The following is an 18601-nucleotide window of genomic DNA, read 5'->3' on the forward strand; positions in this document are numbered from 1 at the left end:
GTTGCCCCACATCGACAAGGAATGACATCGACAATGGAATGTCAGCACAGCATCACCATCCTTAGCATAGTACTGAATGCAGAAGTGAGGTAGTAACATATCGTTTGTGATTAATATAGTTTTAAGATTTTATCAGAGTTTCAGGAACAAGAAATAAGAAGTTTATTAAATGCGAAAGTTAATAGCGCAGAATCTACTACTATAAATTGTGTGAGCGAAGAAGCAACAGTTTGACTTCTGGTACTAGCAGACTAGACAGCATTCCTCGACTAGCATCAGTGACAAGACTATCTGTCCGTGAAACTGTGACCTCAGCGTCGTTTTTCGTTGTCGGTCTGCGCGACGCCTGCCATTTGAAATGCGTTGTGACTGTTCCGACGTGTTTTCCGTATCAATCGACTTCCATCAAGCGGGCAAGATTTGTTTCGCTGTTGGCGACACTGCACCACTTTGAAATATGTTGACGGTTGACCTTTATCCCGCGTTCGAAATTGTGTTTGCGAGGTGGTATTGGTGAGATAATACGTTGTGTGATTTTGAGTTGCAAATTATTCAATATGAGGGAAATTGTTCATATACAGGCCGGGCAATGCGGCAACCAAATTGGAGCTAAGGTATCGTATAGTTTCCTTGCAAATTAGTTTCCACTGAACAGTTAATTAGTTCGTAGACGATTCCTACAATTAGAAGTTGGAACCAACGTGTGACAAGTAACTTTAGTTAATCAAAAATATAGATTTGTTCATTGTTAAGAGCATAATTGCTTTCACATGCTTACTTTTTTTGCTTGAAACAAGAATTACCAACTAGTCCATCGGTTACATGTGATAATGTGCACAATTTTTCAGTTCTGGGAAATCATATCGGATGAACATGGCATTGACCCAACGGGTTCATACCATGGGGATTCAGATTTACAACTGGAACGAGCTGATGTATACTACAACCTTGCATCTGGTGGGAAATATGTCCCACGTGCGATTTTGGTTGACTTGGAGCCAGGGACAATGGATTCTGTACGTTCAGGACCCTTTGGCCAGCTTTTTCGACCAGACAACTTTGTTTTCGGACAAAGTGGAGCTGGAAACAACTGGGCGAAAGGCCATTACACAGAAGGTGCCGAACTTGTAGATTCAGTACTTGACGTGGTACGGAAAGAAGCCGAAAGCTGTGACTGTCTGCAAGGCTTTCAGCTTACACATTCCTTGGGTGGCGGCACCGGTTCAGGCATGGGCACACTGCTTATTTCAAAAATTCGTGAAGAATACCCCGATAGAATTATGAATACTTACTCAGTTGTGCCTTCACCGAAGGTGAGTTGATTAAAATTAATTTTTTTGTATTTTAATGCTAATTATTAAGTCCTGTTACAGTGAATAATTGCTAAGATAATTGCACTGTTATGTAAGCATTGTATTAATATGCAGGAAACCGGTATGCAAGCAAATTTTTATCAAGTTTCAAATTGTATAAGTATAAACAATGGCTCTTACCCTTTGTTGTGAAGGGCTATCACGTGGGTAGAGGAGATACAAATATGCTAATTACATGTGAAATACAATATTTGTTGACTTGTTTCTAATTAAATAATTTTTATTCACGAAATGTGTAAATACTTCTCGTAATCGTAAATGAGTGTCGAATACAATATATGCGTTCTGTAGAAACTCGTTTCGGCTGAGGTAATATAGAGTTGTATGTTAGCTTGGGCACCATAGAATGGTCTCTCGCAGCATATTGGGCATTGCAGGTACACTAATACTGAATAGTAATATGTGCTGAGCACTTTTTAATATTGACCCTTTTTAAATTTACTTCTCTTACAGACATTCAGTATTTCATTATCTTTGTACAGTTTTACTATATGCTAGTCTTCATGTGCTCATGCTAAATATTTTTATGACATTAGGACTGTGTCCAGCTTTATATCAGATTCTCTAATGTTTAAATAAACCATTCCTTTGTTACACATGTTGAACCTCCAAGTTAGAAAGTGTATTACTAATCACACTTTCAATGAGTGTGGGGTGCTGGGAGTGGAGGTTTTCAGTAGCACATTGGCTTGAGACAAGCCCCCCTACATGTAGCCAAATTAAAGCTTATAAACTGAATCAGTGTGTAAATGGTACAGCTTTGCAGAAGTGACAAGATAATTATTTGCTTCCAGGACCAGTTCAGGCAGTCCAGGAAAAAATGTTACTGTCACAGACGTAACTGTCACATTGTATTTTAAAGTGGACTAAGTGAGGAACGTGTAATTCTTTTTCAAAAAAAAAAAAAAAAATCTGCTCAGAGATACAGCCCTGAAAAGTTGACACTGCACATACCATTTGGGAGAGTTGAATTTTGGAAAAATTTTAAAATGCTTTGTCTCTGGAACAATTCCTTTATGATTACAAAGAGTTACTTCTTTTACTGTCGCCTTTCGATTTTTTTTTTATAATTTAGAGAATAAATTTTTCAAAAATGCCAGTCCAGAAAAGTTTGACACTATTTATGTTAATTAGTATATTGTAGTAGCTACCAAATTCTCAGTTAATGAGCTTCCACTATTGTTGAACAGGTTTTTATGAAAAACTGAAATTTTTGCCTTATCTAAAACCTGCTTTATTACTAAATTATTACATAAGTCTCATACAAATCATAACCTAGCCATATTTAACATAATTTTAATTTTGAAAGATGAGGAAGAGACCCATTTTTCAAGCATTTTAAATGGTTCCAAAATGTACGTGAAATGTGAAGAGTTATGGGTTTCCATTTGTACAATTTCTGTGCAATCTGTTTTGTACTGAAATTAGCCAGTCAACATTCTAAAAATATGTTCCACTGCTTCAGTATCCTCCTCTAATATAGAGTGATGACTTTGGTAAACCAATACGGACTGGAACACTTAGTGTTAAAGACATTATAAAAAGGAAGTGAGCTCTGATGGCATTGTTGCTGTCCTTCAGCTAGAAACCTATACCCAGTGGTACCATATAAAGGTTCACTACAATTTCATTTAACTTACAACTGATGTCTAATCTCTGCAATCCACTTGTCACAGTCATACATGCATATGGGTGTGTAAGATTTCACGACTCGTAAAATCCTCAGCAATCTGAATCTCATCTTTATTTGGTCTGGAAAGATGGTTTTGGAGCATGGTGCTTCAGCAGGCCGCCTACATCACAAGGCCCATTCCCATGATCAGTAGCATTGTATACCCAGTCAGTTGGCACAAGCAAGTTACTCAATTCAAACAGCTGGTAATGATTTTCAAAATGACTAAGAGCACCATCAGAAATGACTTTCTCTGCCTCTGTTTTCAGTTAAAGAATTTTATGCATTGATGACAGACCATTTGCTGAGTCATGTCCTGTGTCATCACTTACAACTGTACCAATTGCAGTTTTGTTTTGAAAATATTTCACTCCTGCAAAAATTGAAAGATGGTCATAACTCCAATGATAACCTTGTACTTGTTGTGGGAGAATTACAGACCAGTTCTCAGCAGGATTACCTAAACATTATTCTTCAGCCTGTACACACTATTTCACTTGTGTAATGTGCTGTTGCAATTTCTTCAGATGCTGGTATGTTACTGCTTTCACTGACCAGTTACAAAGTTCATCAGTGCAACTGTCAAAGCCAACAGTTTTCTGAATTAGTTTATTTTCCTCCCATGCTGCATATGTAATTTTTGCAGAGTTATCTGCTATGTATTCCAGGCCAAGTGTCTTTACAGACAGTGTTCCTTTTCCAGGGCAGTCACCACACCATACATTGAACAAACATGTATCTCGCTTTGTCACAGACTACTAATGACTTCACATGCCCTACCAAGATGTGATATGTCCCATGCTCCAGTAAGTTCTTCAGTCACCACACAAAGTTCAAAATTTGCGCAGTACACACACAAACAGACATCTCTAGGTGGGTGTGGAACTACCCACTTAGGTCGTAGTGCATAAAATTTTGATTTTCCAGTATGTGAAGTTGTATAGTTGCTCTTATAAATTGCAAAAGCTTCTTTAATACTGCAAGTCACGTACGTCTTACACAAATTTTTGACCTTCAGCTGTTATAGTGTCTCTTTGGTGGCTCTCTGGCAAAAACAGTCCCATTTATCTTCCAGATAAATTGACTGCACTATTTGAACTTGAGCTGCTTCTACAGGATGACCATAATAGGGATCTGGTGTTCCAAAGACTCCCCTTAGAGACGTCACATTTCTAAATTTGTCTACCATGTACTTCAATACTTGGTTAATGTGGTTCAAAATGGTTTTATTTGAAAAGTCTCTGGAATAATAATTAAAACTTGCACCTTTTTACTGTATGATGCACAATATTCAACAGCTGAATTGATATTTGTAAAACATTCCTAGCTAGAGGTGCAAGAATGCATTGGTTCATTTTCCTCTGAAGATGGAATTTCTACTTTGAAAAGTGTTGTCTGTTTTCATGTGTGTTCATCCATAGTAATTTCTCTGTGCCTTCTTGATGCATAGAGCTTATGACTCGACTTCAGTGACCACGGTTTCTTAACAGGCCTAACACCTAGCTCTGTAGATGACTGATTCAGGGTATTTAATTCACCCTTTATTGATCCAAAATCTGCATCATCTGGACCATGGGTGGCTTCACCTTGTTCAGATACTATCATTGTTAAATTCTGTCAAAACTTTTAGAACACAAAAAATCGTCACTGGAAACATCTTCTGTTTGGAAAGGTCTTCAAATCAAATGAGAACACTTATTCCCAACCTGAACAAAGTTTTTTTTTTAATAAGAAAATATTCAGTACGCTTCACTCTCCTGTGGCCCCAGTCGGAAGACATTTCAAACAGTCCTTTTTCACAAAACACACTGCAATTGTCAGCTGGCAAATCCTCACAAAAACACAGAACTCACTGGATTGTCTGATTTCTTAAAGCCTCTCCAGTAAACAAATCACTAAACAACAATACAGAAACCTGTAGTGAACAACTACAGCAAAGTGTGTCCACAGCTTGCAGTCGCGTTTTCTCTTCCCAAGCACAGGGTTCTGGGTTCGTTTCCTGGTGGGGTCAGGGATTTTTTACCTGCCTCAAGGTGCCTGAGTGTTTGTGTTGTCCTCATCATTCATGAATGTGACGAGGTTGCAATGAGCAAAGGTTGGGAATTTGTTCGGTTGCTGATAAACGTGCAGTTGAGTGCCCCACAAAGCAATCATCATCACAACAAAGTGCAAGAAATATCTGTATCAATGAAGGTGAAAAGAAATAACTGCAACAAAGAAAGTGATAAGAAATAACTGCAACAAAGACAATAGAAATAAACATTGTAACAAGGAAATTAGTGAGAAACAACTACAGTGAAGACATACAGTACCCCTGAAAGTTAAAAAAGACAGATTTTGTAAAATAAAACCGGTCCAACTTAAAAGTGGAAGCTGTCTTTTACAGAGAAAATAGTACTACATGGTACTAATCAACAGAAAGAAAACTCAAGCAGGAAAGAGCATTAAAATTAAAGAACAAGAATGTAATTTATATTGTGACTCATGTTACAAATTTGGTACATCCTGTTGCTGATGTTCATTTTAGATCAAAAGTGTCCTCAAACTATTAAAAGTCTGGATCTAGTTTTTATCACAGAAAATGCATATTAGGTTGGCACTCAAATGACAGTTGCAGATTTTTAAAAATATTTATACCATGTAAATCACTAATATATTGAAAAGAGCATGTGACTAAATGTTATGTGACTTGTTACTTGCTACTTACTGTCAGAAAAACTTCATGCAAGCAGAGAAATGAAAATGTTATTTACCAAAGAAGATAAACTTAACATTTCACTTTTTAACCATTATGAAAAATTATAAGAGCATGACATCTGGGAAAATAGTGTAAATTCAATGAGAAGGACTGAAAATCACTTGCATTGACATCAGGTGGTTCAATTTCCTTTATAATTTTGTCCTGTGTGACCAGATTTTCATCACATTTTGCATGCCATTTCCAGTAGTGACCAGCATGCTCCATTTCAATGATTAGTAAGAATTTCCAAAAATTGCATGTACTTCTCCAGCATAGAATTTACCATCATGTTCTACTTTGTACCTGTCTCAAATTTTCACCCTTTCTCTAGTTCCTTCAGTATGATGATCTGCAGCAGGGAAATTCTTTGTAGACAGCAGATATGTTTGTAGTACTCCTTTCTTATAGAAAAAGCAGTGAATGATTTTTGTTTCGTGCTGATAATGCTAAAGAAAATATTTGTGCCAGATTAAGTTTCAGTGATTTCTTGAATTTCATCAGTAGACATATGACAAACCTGCATAGTTGTGGTACTTGCAGCTGCCTGAGCAAAAGTTAATGCATCATCAACTATGAATTTTCACTTCAGTCGAGAAACTGAATGCCACAGTAACACAGTGAAATTACTAACTTGTGTTTGTGCTCAATATGCACTTGATAAACAGAAATGTAATTTTCAGCAGAGTCAATATGCAGCAATGCAAGACTCCTTATCTTGGCTCAGAACCATTTCCTTTTGCTGATAATAAGATGCAGACTGAGCTCTTTTGTATAGCGATGAACAAGAAACTGGAATTATGCAAATTTTGTATTTCACTATATGAGCTGTAGAGTCTTCTTCTTTGACTTCAATAATGTTAGAATTGTTTTGTTCCATCTTCCAAATATACCATGATAAATTCACAATTTCCAGCTCATCAGTTTCATAAGCTTCTTTGAAATCTCTACCATTTTGACAATTTACATTCATTCAGTCAACAAAGCTCACTGGATAGGTTGCTTATGATGGCTGATAACAATATGTTGCCATAAGCTGGAATATTATGTTTTCTATGAAGGCTACTGATATTTATGAAATTTTTGTGATACTTGCACAAACATACATTATGAGATAGTTTGCTGCTTACTTGAACATGTTGTGGCCGTACCTCTGCAATCTGATTTCCCAATTTCAGGGCATTTCTGTTTGAATACCTCATATGTTTCCTTCATGGACATAACTAAGTGATGAATGTGAACACTTTTTTTTTATTATTTTCTCTAATCACTATTGTGTCCTTACGGCTTGGTGATCGGCAACTGACGTCACGACTGTAGAAACTAGTTACCAAGTATCTAGTTTCAGAACTGAGGTCTCAATTTTGTGTACTACTGCCATGACTGGGTCTTTCAGACTTCCCATCTGATAAATTTCCACACAAGTCCTGAACAGATAAAGAACTAAGATTTTACATCGTGATGATGGCAAGCAATGATCAGCTCGAGCCATGGCTTTACCTAGAGCACTATGTGACTTACATGGTGAAAAACGATCTTTACTATGTTGCTGATTTTGCATCTTACATTACGCTATGTTTTCTAACTTTCTCCCCAGTTTCAGCTCTTTTTTTCTTCTAATATATCATAGTTTTAAGTTGACTCAATTGCAGAAACTTTAATGCTTCTTTTGACTTTTTCTAGTTTCTTCCAGATGCTCCAACTTTCTGTTAAAAAACAAAACAAAAATTGCGTGACTCAAGTCAAGTTAAATGTTTAATTTTCTATTTTCACAATATTGGTTCAAATTGGAAAATTTTTAAGTGATGTTAGTTACACTTACACAACACACAAACAAGTAAAACACTGAACAAGATGAAGTTAGCTCCAACATTGCTCTTAATATAAAAACTTAATTTAATGAAAGTTCATGCTGTTGTATTGTCATTTATCCTGACCTGTAATTTAACTATTTCAATTTTATACTATTTATGCAATACATTAGGGTATGTGACAGTAATAATGATATGCTAATTCTTACTTGCCAATTAGTTGAAATAAAGGTTCAAAAGATTCAATAATTCACACTGCCATCATGTGAAAAACGTATGGCCATATATAAATGGCTACAAATTATGGAGGGAACGCAATAATGAGCAACAAACATTGTTGCCATACAGGAAAAAGTCCAGCCTTTTCAAACATATGATAAGTACTAAATTTTAAACTTTTTAAATCGTGTGTCCTACTTTACGTGGCATATCCCTTAACATCAGAGAATGACTGTAACCCACCCTGCCTGAAGTTATACGGATTATGCCAGGTACAGCCTCTTCAATCACTTCTGTGAATAATGGTATGGTGCACAAGTTCATAGCATTTTTCCATAGGTTAATACACACAACAGATACATGTGACAAACTTTGGTCATCAGTAGTGTATTCTCCTTCACTATATACAGCAGTCTACCAATGCTGGGGTAATGTGTCGATTCAGTGACTAGAAATCACGTAGTTTTGTGGCAAAGAACTTGTCAAACTATGTCCAGAGAGCATTTTCATTTGGAAAGGAACTTCCTTGAATATTTGATAGTGTGGAGAGGGCGTTCCTAGAATGTTGTTTGATAGTGTGGAGAGGGCGAAATTTTCATTTGGAAAGGAACTCCCGTGATTGTTGTTTGATAGTGTGGACAGCGTGAAAATCTGAAGGCACAAGATCAGGTTAATAAGGTGCATGCAGAATGAATTCAGACTCTTCTCCTGTACAGCGTTTTTTTGTCAGCCTGGCAGAAAGCAGGTAGACATTGTCATGGAATAGCATAACTTCACACAGGAACTGTCGCTGTTCCACCAGGCCCCCATTTCTCATCACCAGTAACAGTACAGGGTAGGAATTGAAGGTGTCAACAAGCCGATTGATGACAAGCAAGCAGGGATCCCACCTACTGAATTTTGGGATTTCGGCTAAGATTATGAGAAACCCACACACAATTTTTGAATGCATTGCATGCAACTGTTGCATCCCCCTGTGGGCCTGGGGGTTAGAATAGGGTCAGTCTCCCCTTCTTTGTATGCGGATGACTTCTGCATTTCGTATTGCTCCTCCAGTACTGGTGTTCCTGAGCGGCACCTACAAGGAACCATTCACAAGACACAGTCGTGGGCTCTAGCCCGTAGCTTCCAGTTTCCAGCTGCAAAGTTGGGTGTCGCAGACGTCTGTCGGCATTGTACCGTTCGTCTGGAACCGGAACTTTATCTTGAAGACGATCCAGTCACTGTAGTGGAAACATATTGATTCTTTGGTCTGCATTTAGAAACCCGATTGACGCACCTCACCTTCGTCAGCTTAAGTGGAAGTGCTGGCAGTACCTCAATGCCCACCGCTGCCTGAGCACACCAACTGAGGTGCAGATCGCTCTACGCTGCTGCAGCTCTACAGAGCCCTTGTTCAATCCCGCATTGACTATGGGAGTCTGGTTTACAGTTCGGCGGTGCCCTCAGCGTTGCGTTTACTCTACCCAATGCACCACTGTGAAGGTATCCTAGTGATGGGAGCTTTTAGAAAGAGTCCAGTGACCAGTGTCCTGGTGGATACTGGAGTCTCCATTGCGGATATGACATGCACAACTGCTTGCCAGTTAAGTTGAACACATTTGTAGTTCTGAGCATTCAAATTACTTTCTCTCTCTTTCCCCACCCGGTGCAGTTCATCTCCCGCATCAGCGGCTCAGGTCAGGGCTCACAATTGCAGTTCGCGTGCAACCCCTTCTCTCCGAACTGGGGTCCTTCCCTTTACCACCTGTACTTGCGGTCCATTCACGTACACCTCGATGGTGTACACCTTGGCCAAAGCTTCGTCTGGACCTTTCGCGTGGCCCTAAGGACTCCGTTAATCCCGCTGCTCTCGGCTGTCAGTTCCTGTCTATTCTTGACATGTTCCGGGGCTCTGAAGTTGCTTACACAAACGGCTCGATGGCTGATGTTAATGTTGGCATCACCTATGTCCAGAGAGGCCATATTGAACAGCATTCCTTGCATGCTGGCTGCAGTCTATTCACTGCTGAGCTTGTGACCACATCTCGTGCACTTCAGTATATATGTCCCTGTTCTGATGAGTCGTTTCTTCTCTGTTCTGACTCCCGAGCGGCTTACAAGCTATCGACCAGTGTTACCATTGCTGTCCATTTGGTAGTAAACATACAGGAGTCTATTTCTGCCCTGGAACGGTCCTGTCATTCAGTAGTGTTGTAGTGTTTTTGTGGCCCCCAGGACACGTTGGATTCCCAGGCAATGAATTGCTGACAGGCAGGCCAAACAGGCTATGCGGAAACTGCTCCTGGAGATAGGAATCTCTGAAACTGACCTGCCTTCTGTCTTACGCTGCAAGGTTTTTGGTTTTGGGAGATGGAGTGGCATAACAGTATGGACAACAAACTTCGTGTCATTAAGGAGACAGTGAATGTGTGGCAGTCTTCCCTGCGGGCTTCTTGCAGGGAATCGGTTGTCCTTTGTCGACTCCACATTAGCCATACGTGGCTCACACATGGTTACCTCCTCCATCGTGAGGACCCACCTTTTTGGAGCCGAGACATTTATGTCATAATTTTAAATTTTTCTGGCACATTTGTGTGAGGTGTCTTAAAGTTTAACACACGCTAAAAAAAGATCAATATTACATGTGAAAGCTTAGGTTCTGTTGTAGCGTGTTAATCTTAGAGACTAACATTATATGTGAAAGCTTAGCTTTTCTTGTAGATATACGGTACTGTGTACATTAATGCAAACCGTTAACTTTTCCTCTTGCGTGTTCGCGCTATGTAACCAGTGATTTTGCTATTGGCTGACTATAACATGTGTTATATGCTCTGAATAGCTGCTGTCATCGGCTGACGAGATCTCGTGGCTTGAGATACGACTCGCTTACAAAAGAACATCGCAACCTCGGTTTCAACGCTCCGGAAACTAGCGCCCTGTGTTTGGTGCAATTCGCATTTATACTTTCGTAATACGAAAATATGAAACGTATATTTTGCTGCAAATCAAAGGTCTTTCCAAAACTTCTCTCCTTTTTTTAATTTTTTTTTTTTTTTTATTTTTATTATTAAAAGTCTCTCCAAAACTTCTTTGCCCCGTCTTTTCGTTCTTTTCCGGGAAGTTCTATGCGATTGTATACAACATTAACCATTCTTAGGATTGATAAGTTTTACAGTTCCGAGGGAAAATCTACGGAAAAAATACTGTCACTTAGAACAGAAAAAGTGTATTTTCGCCCGGGAAAAAGCATATTTTTTAAACGGGATATCTGGGAATAATCCGGGAATTTTTTTTCCTTGTCCCCGTATACACCCTGGTTTTGGGTGGATCTTCAGTGTGTCGCTGTCTTCAAGGCCTTCAAATAGCCTTCTCTCATTATACGCAAGTTACAATAATTCTTTTGCCACACATATGTTGTTTCTCATTATTTTATTGGAACGAATCACACAGTTAACGGGTTTTGCAGTGATTCTCAATTTGCTGGTGGTTGGAACGGCATATATACATACATGGTTGAAATGAATGCCAATATGGTGCCTCACAGCTCTGTACTGAAAGGAGACGGTGTGCTTGTGACGTAGGTGGTGTTGTGCCATCTCATTGGTCAACGCTCAGACGCACGCTCAGAATATGACATGCCAGATATTGCTCTGCACGTTTGGAAAGACTCCCGAGCGTGCTGTTCCCCGCTGTGACGTCAGAAACTCTGCACACTCAACGTTCGGATGCACGGGCCGTGTGCCGACGGCTTAAGCCCCTTGTCAGAGGGAACATACCCATGTGGAAGATGCAGATGCATGACCTGCCTGGCTCACACAGTTAGCATTACTTCAGTCTTGTCACAGATTTATCCTAGGCCATCAGAGACAGTGCCACCTGTGGAAATGGCTGGGTCATTTATTGACTTTTCTGAAATCACTGCACAGCTTTTATGTTAGTATAACAACCAGCCACCTGTCAACCAGAATGAATGACAACTGCCAAACTGTGGCTAATAAGAGTTAACCAGCCCGTGTGAACTAAACAGAGGGGAGTTGCCCTCCTGGTCTCAATCTTGCTTAAACCACTGTTCTTCCATACCCATCACACAACAATTTTCCTTTCTTCTGCCCTGTCAGAGCCTCTTGGTCCACATTCGTGTCACCACTGTGCTCCTTACACCAATGGCTCTAGTACCTGTCACCTGTGCACCCTCCAGCCTTCTGTCCCCACACTCTTAGCTAGCAAATTTGCTGCCGCTCTTTGAACTGCTAGTTTTCCCCAACTGCCCCCCCCCCCTATCTCTCTCTCTCTCTCTCTCTCTCTCTCTCTCTCTCTCTCTCTCTCTCTCTCTCTCTCTCCCCCTCCCCCCCTCCCTCCCCCCTCCCTCCCCTTACCCTTCCTTCCTCTACCCCATCCCAACCTAGTTCATCAGCTGTATTATGTAATACAATTTTCTTTACTCCTGAATTGTTTACATTCTACCACAACTTTCCTACAACATTTATACCTCATTTCCTGGTTCAGTTGCACGGTTGCCACAAGTTCTGGAAATCAGGGAATATTAAAGGGAGTTAGAATGGATTTTTTTCACATTTTGAGATTTTTATCTCGTTAATATAATTTGCAATTTTCTGAATAAAATGATATATTTCACACGTGAAGTATTTTATTTTTACAAATATACTTCACGCTGGTTGAAAATGTTAAAATTTTTGTAAGCATTGCTGCAAGATTTAATAAACTTGGTAATTTTGTATACAAAGGCTGTGCATAGCTGTGTTATCAAGGTCATGTCCATAATAGGATGGGCACCATGTTGAAGTTAAAACAAAGTTTGAGAGACAAGAAATTTTCTTGTGGTGTAACCATAAGAGGCAGGCTGACAGACAAAATGATTGAACTACAGCAATTTTATGGGATGACCATTAGAAATAATACTGGGCATTTGTTGAAAATGAAGCAGGCAGTATGTGCTACCTTCTTCCACATGCTGTCAACTGATGTAAAACCAGTACATCACCTTTGCCCTCCTGGACCTGTTTCATGGTGCAAATACCACAATGCCCAGTACTCACAGTTCATACAGCCATAAACATTCCATCCCAGCAGCAGTCATGGATATCACAAAGCTATTTACAGAGAGCTGGCAAATCCTGAATTACTGAAGTGTGTGCATGGTCAGACTAAAAATTCCAATGAGTTGTTCAATAATCTTTGGTGGACTCGCTTACCAAAAAATCTTCTTGTTTGAAAGAAGACACTAAAGTGGGGGTCAGTGATGCTGTTATTGCTTTCATTGATAGCAATACTGGTAGGGTGAAAGTGCTGCAGCATAGGGAATTAATCCTGGAGCAAACTTCAGAACAGATGAACAAGGTTTGCATTGATAAAGCTGAGTATGCAGCACAGTTGGCCCCCCCCAGGGGTCCACAACTCTTTTGTGGATACGTGCGTAGCGAGCATGGGACCCCAAGCTAATGTGGCCTTCCTTCCTTTCCGGGCTGCATACCTTCCCTTTCTGCATCCTTCCCCATCCCTATCTTCGCCCCTCCTCCCCTCACCTCTGGCTCTTTCCTTCCCTTTCTCCCAATCTGGGAGTATGGTTTGTGCCTACGTCCGGAGACGGACGCTCGTAAATGTACTGCATTCTTCGCCTTCCTTGCTTTTATGTCTTCTTCCTTCCTTTGTCCTTCTCTTTTCCTTACCTCTTCTCTTTCCCTTTTCTCCGCTGCGGCATTTGAGACCTCTCTTCTTTCCTTTCCCTTTCTCTTTCTTCCTCCCTGTGCGTGTCTGAAGGCCGACCCACGCCTTTTGTGTGTAGCCGGTGACAGGGTAACGTGTAATTCCCCGCCCCAGGTAGACAGGTAGGACACGTATGTACCCTCTGGTAACGGCCAGGCCCAGGGAGGGGTGATAACCCGAGCTGATACCTTCCGAAAGTGCCGATTGATCGCTCCGTCCGTTTGTCGGGAGGTGTGACCTGAGGTGTGAACAATCACCTAAGGCGGGAGTGCCGTCAGAGAGGGCCCCCACAAGGGAGGAGCGCGCCATCGGAGACGCTGGTAATCCTGGGGGATTCTTCCGCAATGGTTTCCTCACCTTCCACTATGTCTCACAAGCGTAAGTTCACCGAGTCTCAGCCACAGACAGTTGTTCCCTCATTGCCACAGTTCCTTGTTGTTTCTCAGTCTGACGAAGGTCACGACTTCTCCACGGTCAACCCTTTCATTATTCAGAAAGGTGTCGACGCAATTGCAGGTCCTGTAAAGTCTTGTTCCAGATTACAGAATGGCACCTTGTTGTTAGAAACAGTCAGTGCCCTCCAGGCACAAACATTGCTGCGTACTTCACTGCTCCACACCTTCCCTGTCCGGGTTGAAGCGCACTGCACTTTAAATTCCTCGCATGGAGTCGTTTATATACGCTCCCTCGATGGATTGTCTGACGCAGAAATCCAGCACTAACTGTCTGACCAGGGCGTAACGGCTGTTCATAGTTATGAAAAGGGTTGACACGAACATCATTCCAACCCGCACTGTCTTCTTGACATTTGACAAGTTCAACTCCCATCGAAAATCAAGGCGGGCTATGAGATAATTTTCGTTTGCCCTTACGTCCCAAACCCTACTCGTTGTTATCGGTGTCAGCGGTTCAATCACACCAGCCAGTCCTGTTCCAATACGGCCAAATGTGTTACGTGTGGCAATGATGCCCATGAGGGTGCTTGTCCACCTCCATCCCTTTGCTGCATCAACTGTATGGGTGACCACGCTGCTTCCTCTCGAGATTGCCCCGTTTTTAAGGACGAAAAGCTCATCCAGGAAATAAGTGAAGGAAAAGGTGTCGACCTTTGCTGCTCGAAAATTATTCGCCAGTCGACAGCCCACCGTGCCTCAGACAGGAAAATACAGCACTGTCCTTGCTTCTCCTCGGCCAACAAAGGAGGCGGCCACGCAGACTTGCGACCTCACTTTTAGTGCCACGGTCGTCAGATCGGCCAGCGCAAAGATCGCCCGTTCAACCTCACCACTTTGGCCTGCCCACTCTATGGCTCACCCTTCATCGGGTTCTGCTAAATCTCGAGCCCAAAAGTCAGACACAAAGACTTCGAAAAAAGAGCATACTCGTGAATATTTTTTACGTACCCCAACTTCACAACCATCGGTTCCTCCTTCTTCTAAACATCATATTTCCAAGAAGGCTACAAAGAAACCCAGTTAATCTCCTCCATCAAGGCGTGTCCTATCTACAGCACCACCTGGCGGAAATCGCCCTCGGCCGTCTTCTGTGTCGCCGAGGCGCACTGCTGGCGGCCAATCACTGGTGGCAGGAGCTGTTCCTGAGCAACCTATGGATCAGGATCTTCTGCCTTCGGCTGAATGCCATTCCATGCTGTCGGTTGCAAGCTCTGAGCAGTCGTTGAGTTGACAGCAATCTTGGTCACACTCCTCCATTTTCTGTTCACCCTATGTCCCTTATCCACTGGAATATCCGTGGCATTCGAGCCAATCGAGATGAATTGTCGATCCTCTTACGATCCTACTTGCCGGTCATGTTCCGTCTTCAGGAAACAAAGCTGCGTCCCCATGACCGCTTTGTTCTCCCTCATTTTCAGTCTGTCCGATATGATCTCCCCTCTGTTGAAGGCTCTCCAGCCCATGGAGGACTCATGATTCTTCTCCGTGATACTCTCCATTATCACCCAATCCCCTTAAACACTTCCTTCCAAGCTGTCGCCGTCCGTCATTTCCTTTCTGGATACACATTCTCTGTACTGTCTACATTCCATTGTCCACACCAATGGTACGAGCTGATCTCCTTCATCTTCTTGGTCAGCTTCCACCCCCCTATTTGCTGGTTGGGGACTTCAATGCCCACCACCCGCTTTGGGGATCTCCACATCCTTGTCCACGTGGCTCACTATTGCTAGAAGTCTTCCACCAAGCGGATCTAGTTTGCCTCAACACTGGGGTCCCTACATTTTTGTCTGCCTTCACGACAAATTTATCTCATTTGGACCTTGCGGTTGGTACTGTTCCGCTAGCTCGGCGCTTTGAATGGTTCGCCCTTGATAATACACACTCGAGTGACCACTTTCCATGTGTCCTTAGACTGTAGCCTCAACTGCCATATATGCGCCCGCGACGCTGGAAGTTTGCCCAAGCCGATTGGACACTTTTTTCGTCTGTAGCGACATTCGATGACCATCACTTTCCCAGTGTCGACGACGAGGTCACACATATTACCGACGTTATTCTTACAGCTGCGGAACGTTCAATACCACGCACCTCTGAATTGCCCCGGCGCCCCCCAGTTCCTTGGTGGAACAAGGCATGCCATGACGCAATGCGTGAGTGGCGATGTGTTCTTGGCGTTTTCCGCCACCATCCTACTTTGACCAACTATATCCGCTATAAGCAGTTCCGTGTGCGATGCCGTCGTGTCATCCGCAATAGCAAGAAGGCAAGCTGGAAATTCTTTATTAGCTCATTTAACACCTTCACTCCCTCCTCGGAAGTTTGGAGTCGGCTTCAACGGTTCTCAGGCGCGCCTAGTTTCTCCCCGGTCTCTGGGCTCACTGTCGCGCATGATACATTAGTGGACCCCGTCGCAATTTCTAACTCATTGGGTCAGCACTTTGCTGAGATTTCGAGCTCCTCAAATTACGCGCAAGCGTTTCTCCCGAAGAAACGTGCAGCGGAAGTGAGACATCTTGCTTTCTCCTCTCAAAATCGCGAAAGCTACAATACTGTTTTCTCCATGCGGGAACTCCAACATGCACTCTCTTCTTCTCACTCCTCCGCCCCAGGACCGGATGGTATCCACGTCCAAATGTTGCTGCATTTATCAACCCATAGTCTGCGTTACCTCCTCCGCCTTTATAATCGAATTTGGACTGACAGTACTTTTATCAGACGATGGCGGGAAGCTGTCGTTGTTCCTGTTCCGAAACCTGGAAAGGACAAACATCTCCCCTCTAGCTATAGCCCCATTTCTCTCACGAGTAGTGTCTGTAAGGTTTTGGTGCGTATGGTGAATTACCGTTTAGCTTGGTGGCTGGAATCCCACAGTCTTTTAACACCTGTCCAATGCGGATTCCGAAAGCATCGTTCTGCAGTTGACGATCTTGTTGCTCTCTCCACTTATATCATGAACAATTTTCTCCGGAAACGCCAAACAGTAGCAATATTTTTTGACCTGGAGAGAGCATACGATACCTGTTGGACAGGCATCCTCCGCACACTGTTCTTGGGGCTTTCGAGGTCGGCTGCCCCTTTTTCTTCGCGAATTTATGGCAGAGCGCACACTTAGGTTGCGGGTGAACACTACTCTCTTCCCGTACTTTCTCCCAAGAAAACGGGGTACCCCAGGGCTCCGTGCTGAGTGTTGTACTGTTTGCCATTGCCATAAATCAAATTATGGATTGTCTCCTTCCTGATGTCTCTGGCTCCCTGTTTGTGGACGATTTTGCGATCTACTACAGCTCTCAACGGACCGGCTTTCTTGAACGACGTCTTCAAGGATGTCTCGATCGCCTCCACTCTTGGAGCATCGAAACCGGCTTCCGTTTTTTCTCCCAGTAAGACCGTTCGTGTTAATTTTTAGAGGCGTAAGGAGTTTCTTCCACCCTCCTTACATCTAGCATCTAGGACCTGTCAACCTTCTGTTTCCAGACATCGCTAAATTCTTGCGTCTTATGTTCGACAGAAAACTGTGCTGGTCCTCCCACGTTTCCTATCTTTCGGCTCGCTGTCTGTGATTCCTCAACACACTCCGTGTCCTGAATGGTACCTCCTGGGGAGCAGACAGAGTGGTCCTCCTCCGCCTCTATCGCGCCTTAGTGCGCTCGAAATTGGACTATGGAAGCATAGTCCACTCCTCTGCTCGGCCGTCCATTCTTTGGCCTCTCGACTCTATCCACCAACGTGGATTACGTTTAGTGTCTGGAGCTTTTTACACTAGCCCTGTGGAAAGCTTTTATGCTGGGACTGCTGAACCTCCGCTGTCCAATTGGCGAGCAGTCCTTCTGAGTCGTTATGCAAGCCATCTGTCTTCCATGCCTGCTAATCCAGCCCATGACATTTTTTTCGACGCCCCCCTTTGATGTAGGATATGCAGGCCGCCCCTCCTCCCTACTACCACCGGGAGTCCGCTTCCGTCAACTGCTCCATTCTTTCCTAAAACCTTCTTGACAACTTTGGGTACAGCACCGCCTTGGCTCCGTCCCTGGATCTGCCTGCTCCATGACCTTTGTTGATTTCCCAAGGATGGTACCCCTTCACTTGTTTGTCGGGCATTTGCTGCTCTGTGCACAAATGACAGAAGCCACATTTATTTACACCGATGGCTCGAAAACATCGTTAGGTGTAGGGAGTGCCTATATTGTTGGCAACACACCAAATCGCTTTCGGCTGTCCACTACATCCGCCGCCATCAGTGGATACAGTACGTTATCTGCTCAGATTCTCTCAGCTCTCTCCTCAGTCTCCAAGCTCTTCACCCTGTGCACCCTCTGGTCCACCGGATTCAGTACTGTCTGCGCTTGCTCCACTTGGGGGGCGTCTCGGTGGCGTTACTCTGGCTCCCGGGACACGTTGGTATCTGTGGAAATGAGGCGGCCGATATAGCAGCCAAGGCTGCAGTCTCTCTTCTTCGGCCAGCTATTCAATCGATTCCCTTCGCCGATCTACGGAGCGTATGTCGTCGTGTTGTTTTTTTATGGCACGCGCATTGGTCGACACTTCCCCATAATAAATTGCGGGACGTGAAAGCTCTTCCTTGTGCTTGGACCTCTTCCTCCAGAACGCGTCGTCGGGAGGAGCTA

At 42.9% G+C, this 18601-nt stretch overlaps 1 protein-coding gene across 2 annotated transcripts in view; it reads left to right on the top strand.

Moving 5' to 3' along the window:
• The window catches only part of LOC126162116 (tubulin beta-1 chain-like), an 88480-nt gene that overhangs the window by 65927 nt on the left and 3952 nt on the right, over window positions 1-18601 (top strand). Inside the window, exons 2-3 of one of the 2 annotated variants that reach the window (XM_049918403.1) lie at window positions 505-614; window positions 849-1313. In XM_049918403.1, coding sequence (XP_049774360.1) covers window positions 558-614; window positions 849-1313 — 522 coding nt within the window. In that variant the 5' untranslated portion in view covers window positions 505-557. Of the gene's footprint in view, window positions 1-448; window positions 615-848; window positions 1314-18601 lie in introns of those variants that run through there. The other variant, XM_049918402.1, reaches the window with a different exon arrangement.

The sequence above is a fragment of the Schistocerca cancellata genome, chromosome 2 (assembly GCF_023864275.1).
Source record: "Schistocerca cancellata isolate TAMUIC-IGC-003103 chromosome 2, iqSchCanc2.1, whole genome shotgun sequence".
Lineage (NCBI taxonomy): Eukaryota > Metazoa > Arthropoda > Insecta > Orthoptera > Acrididae > Schistocerca > Schistocerca cancellata.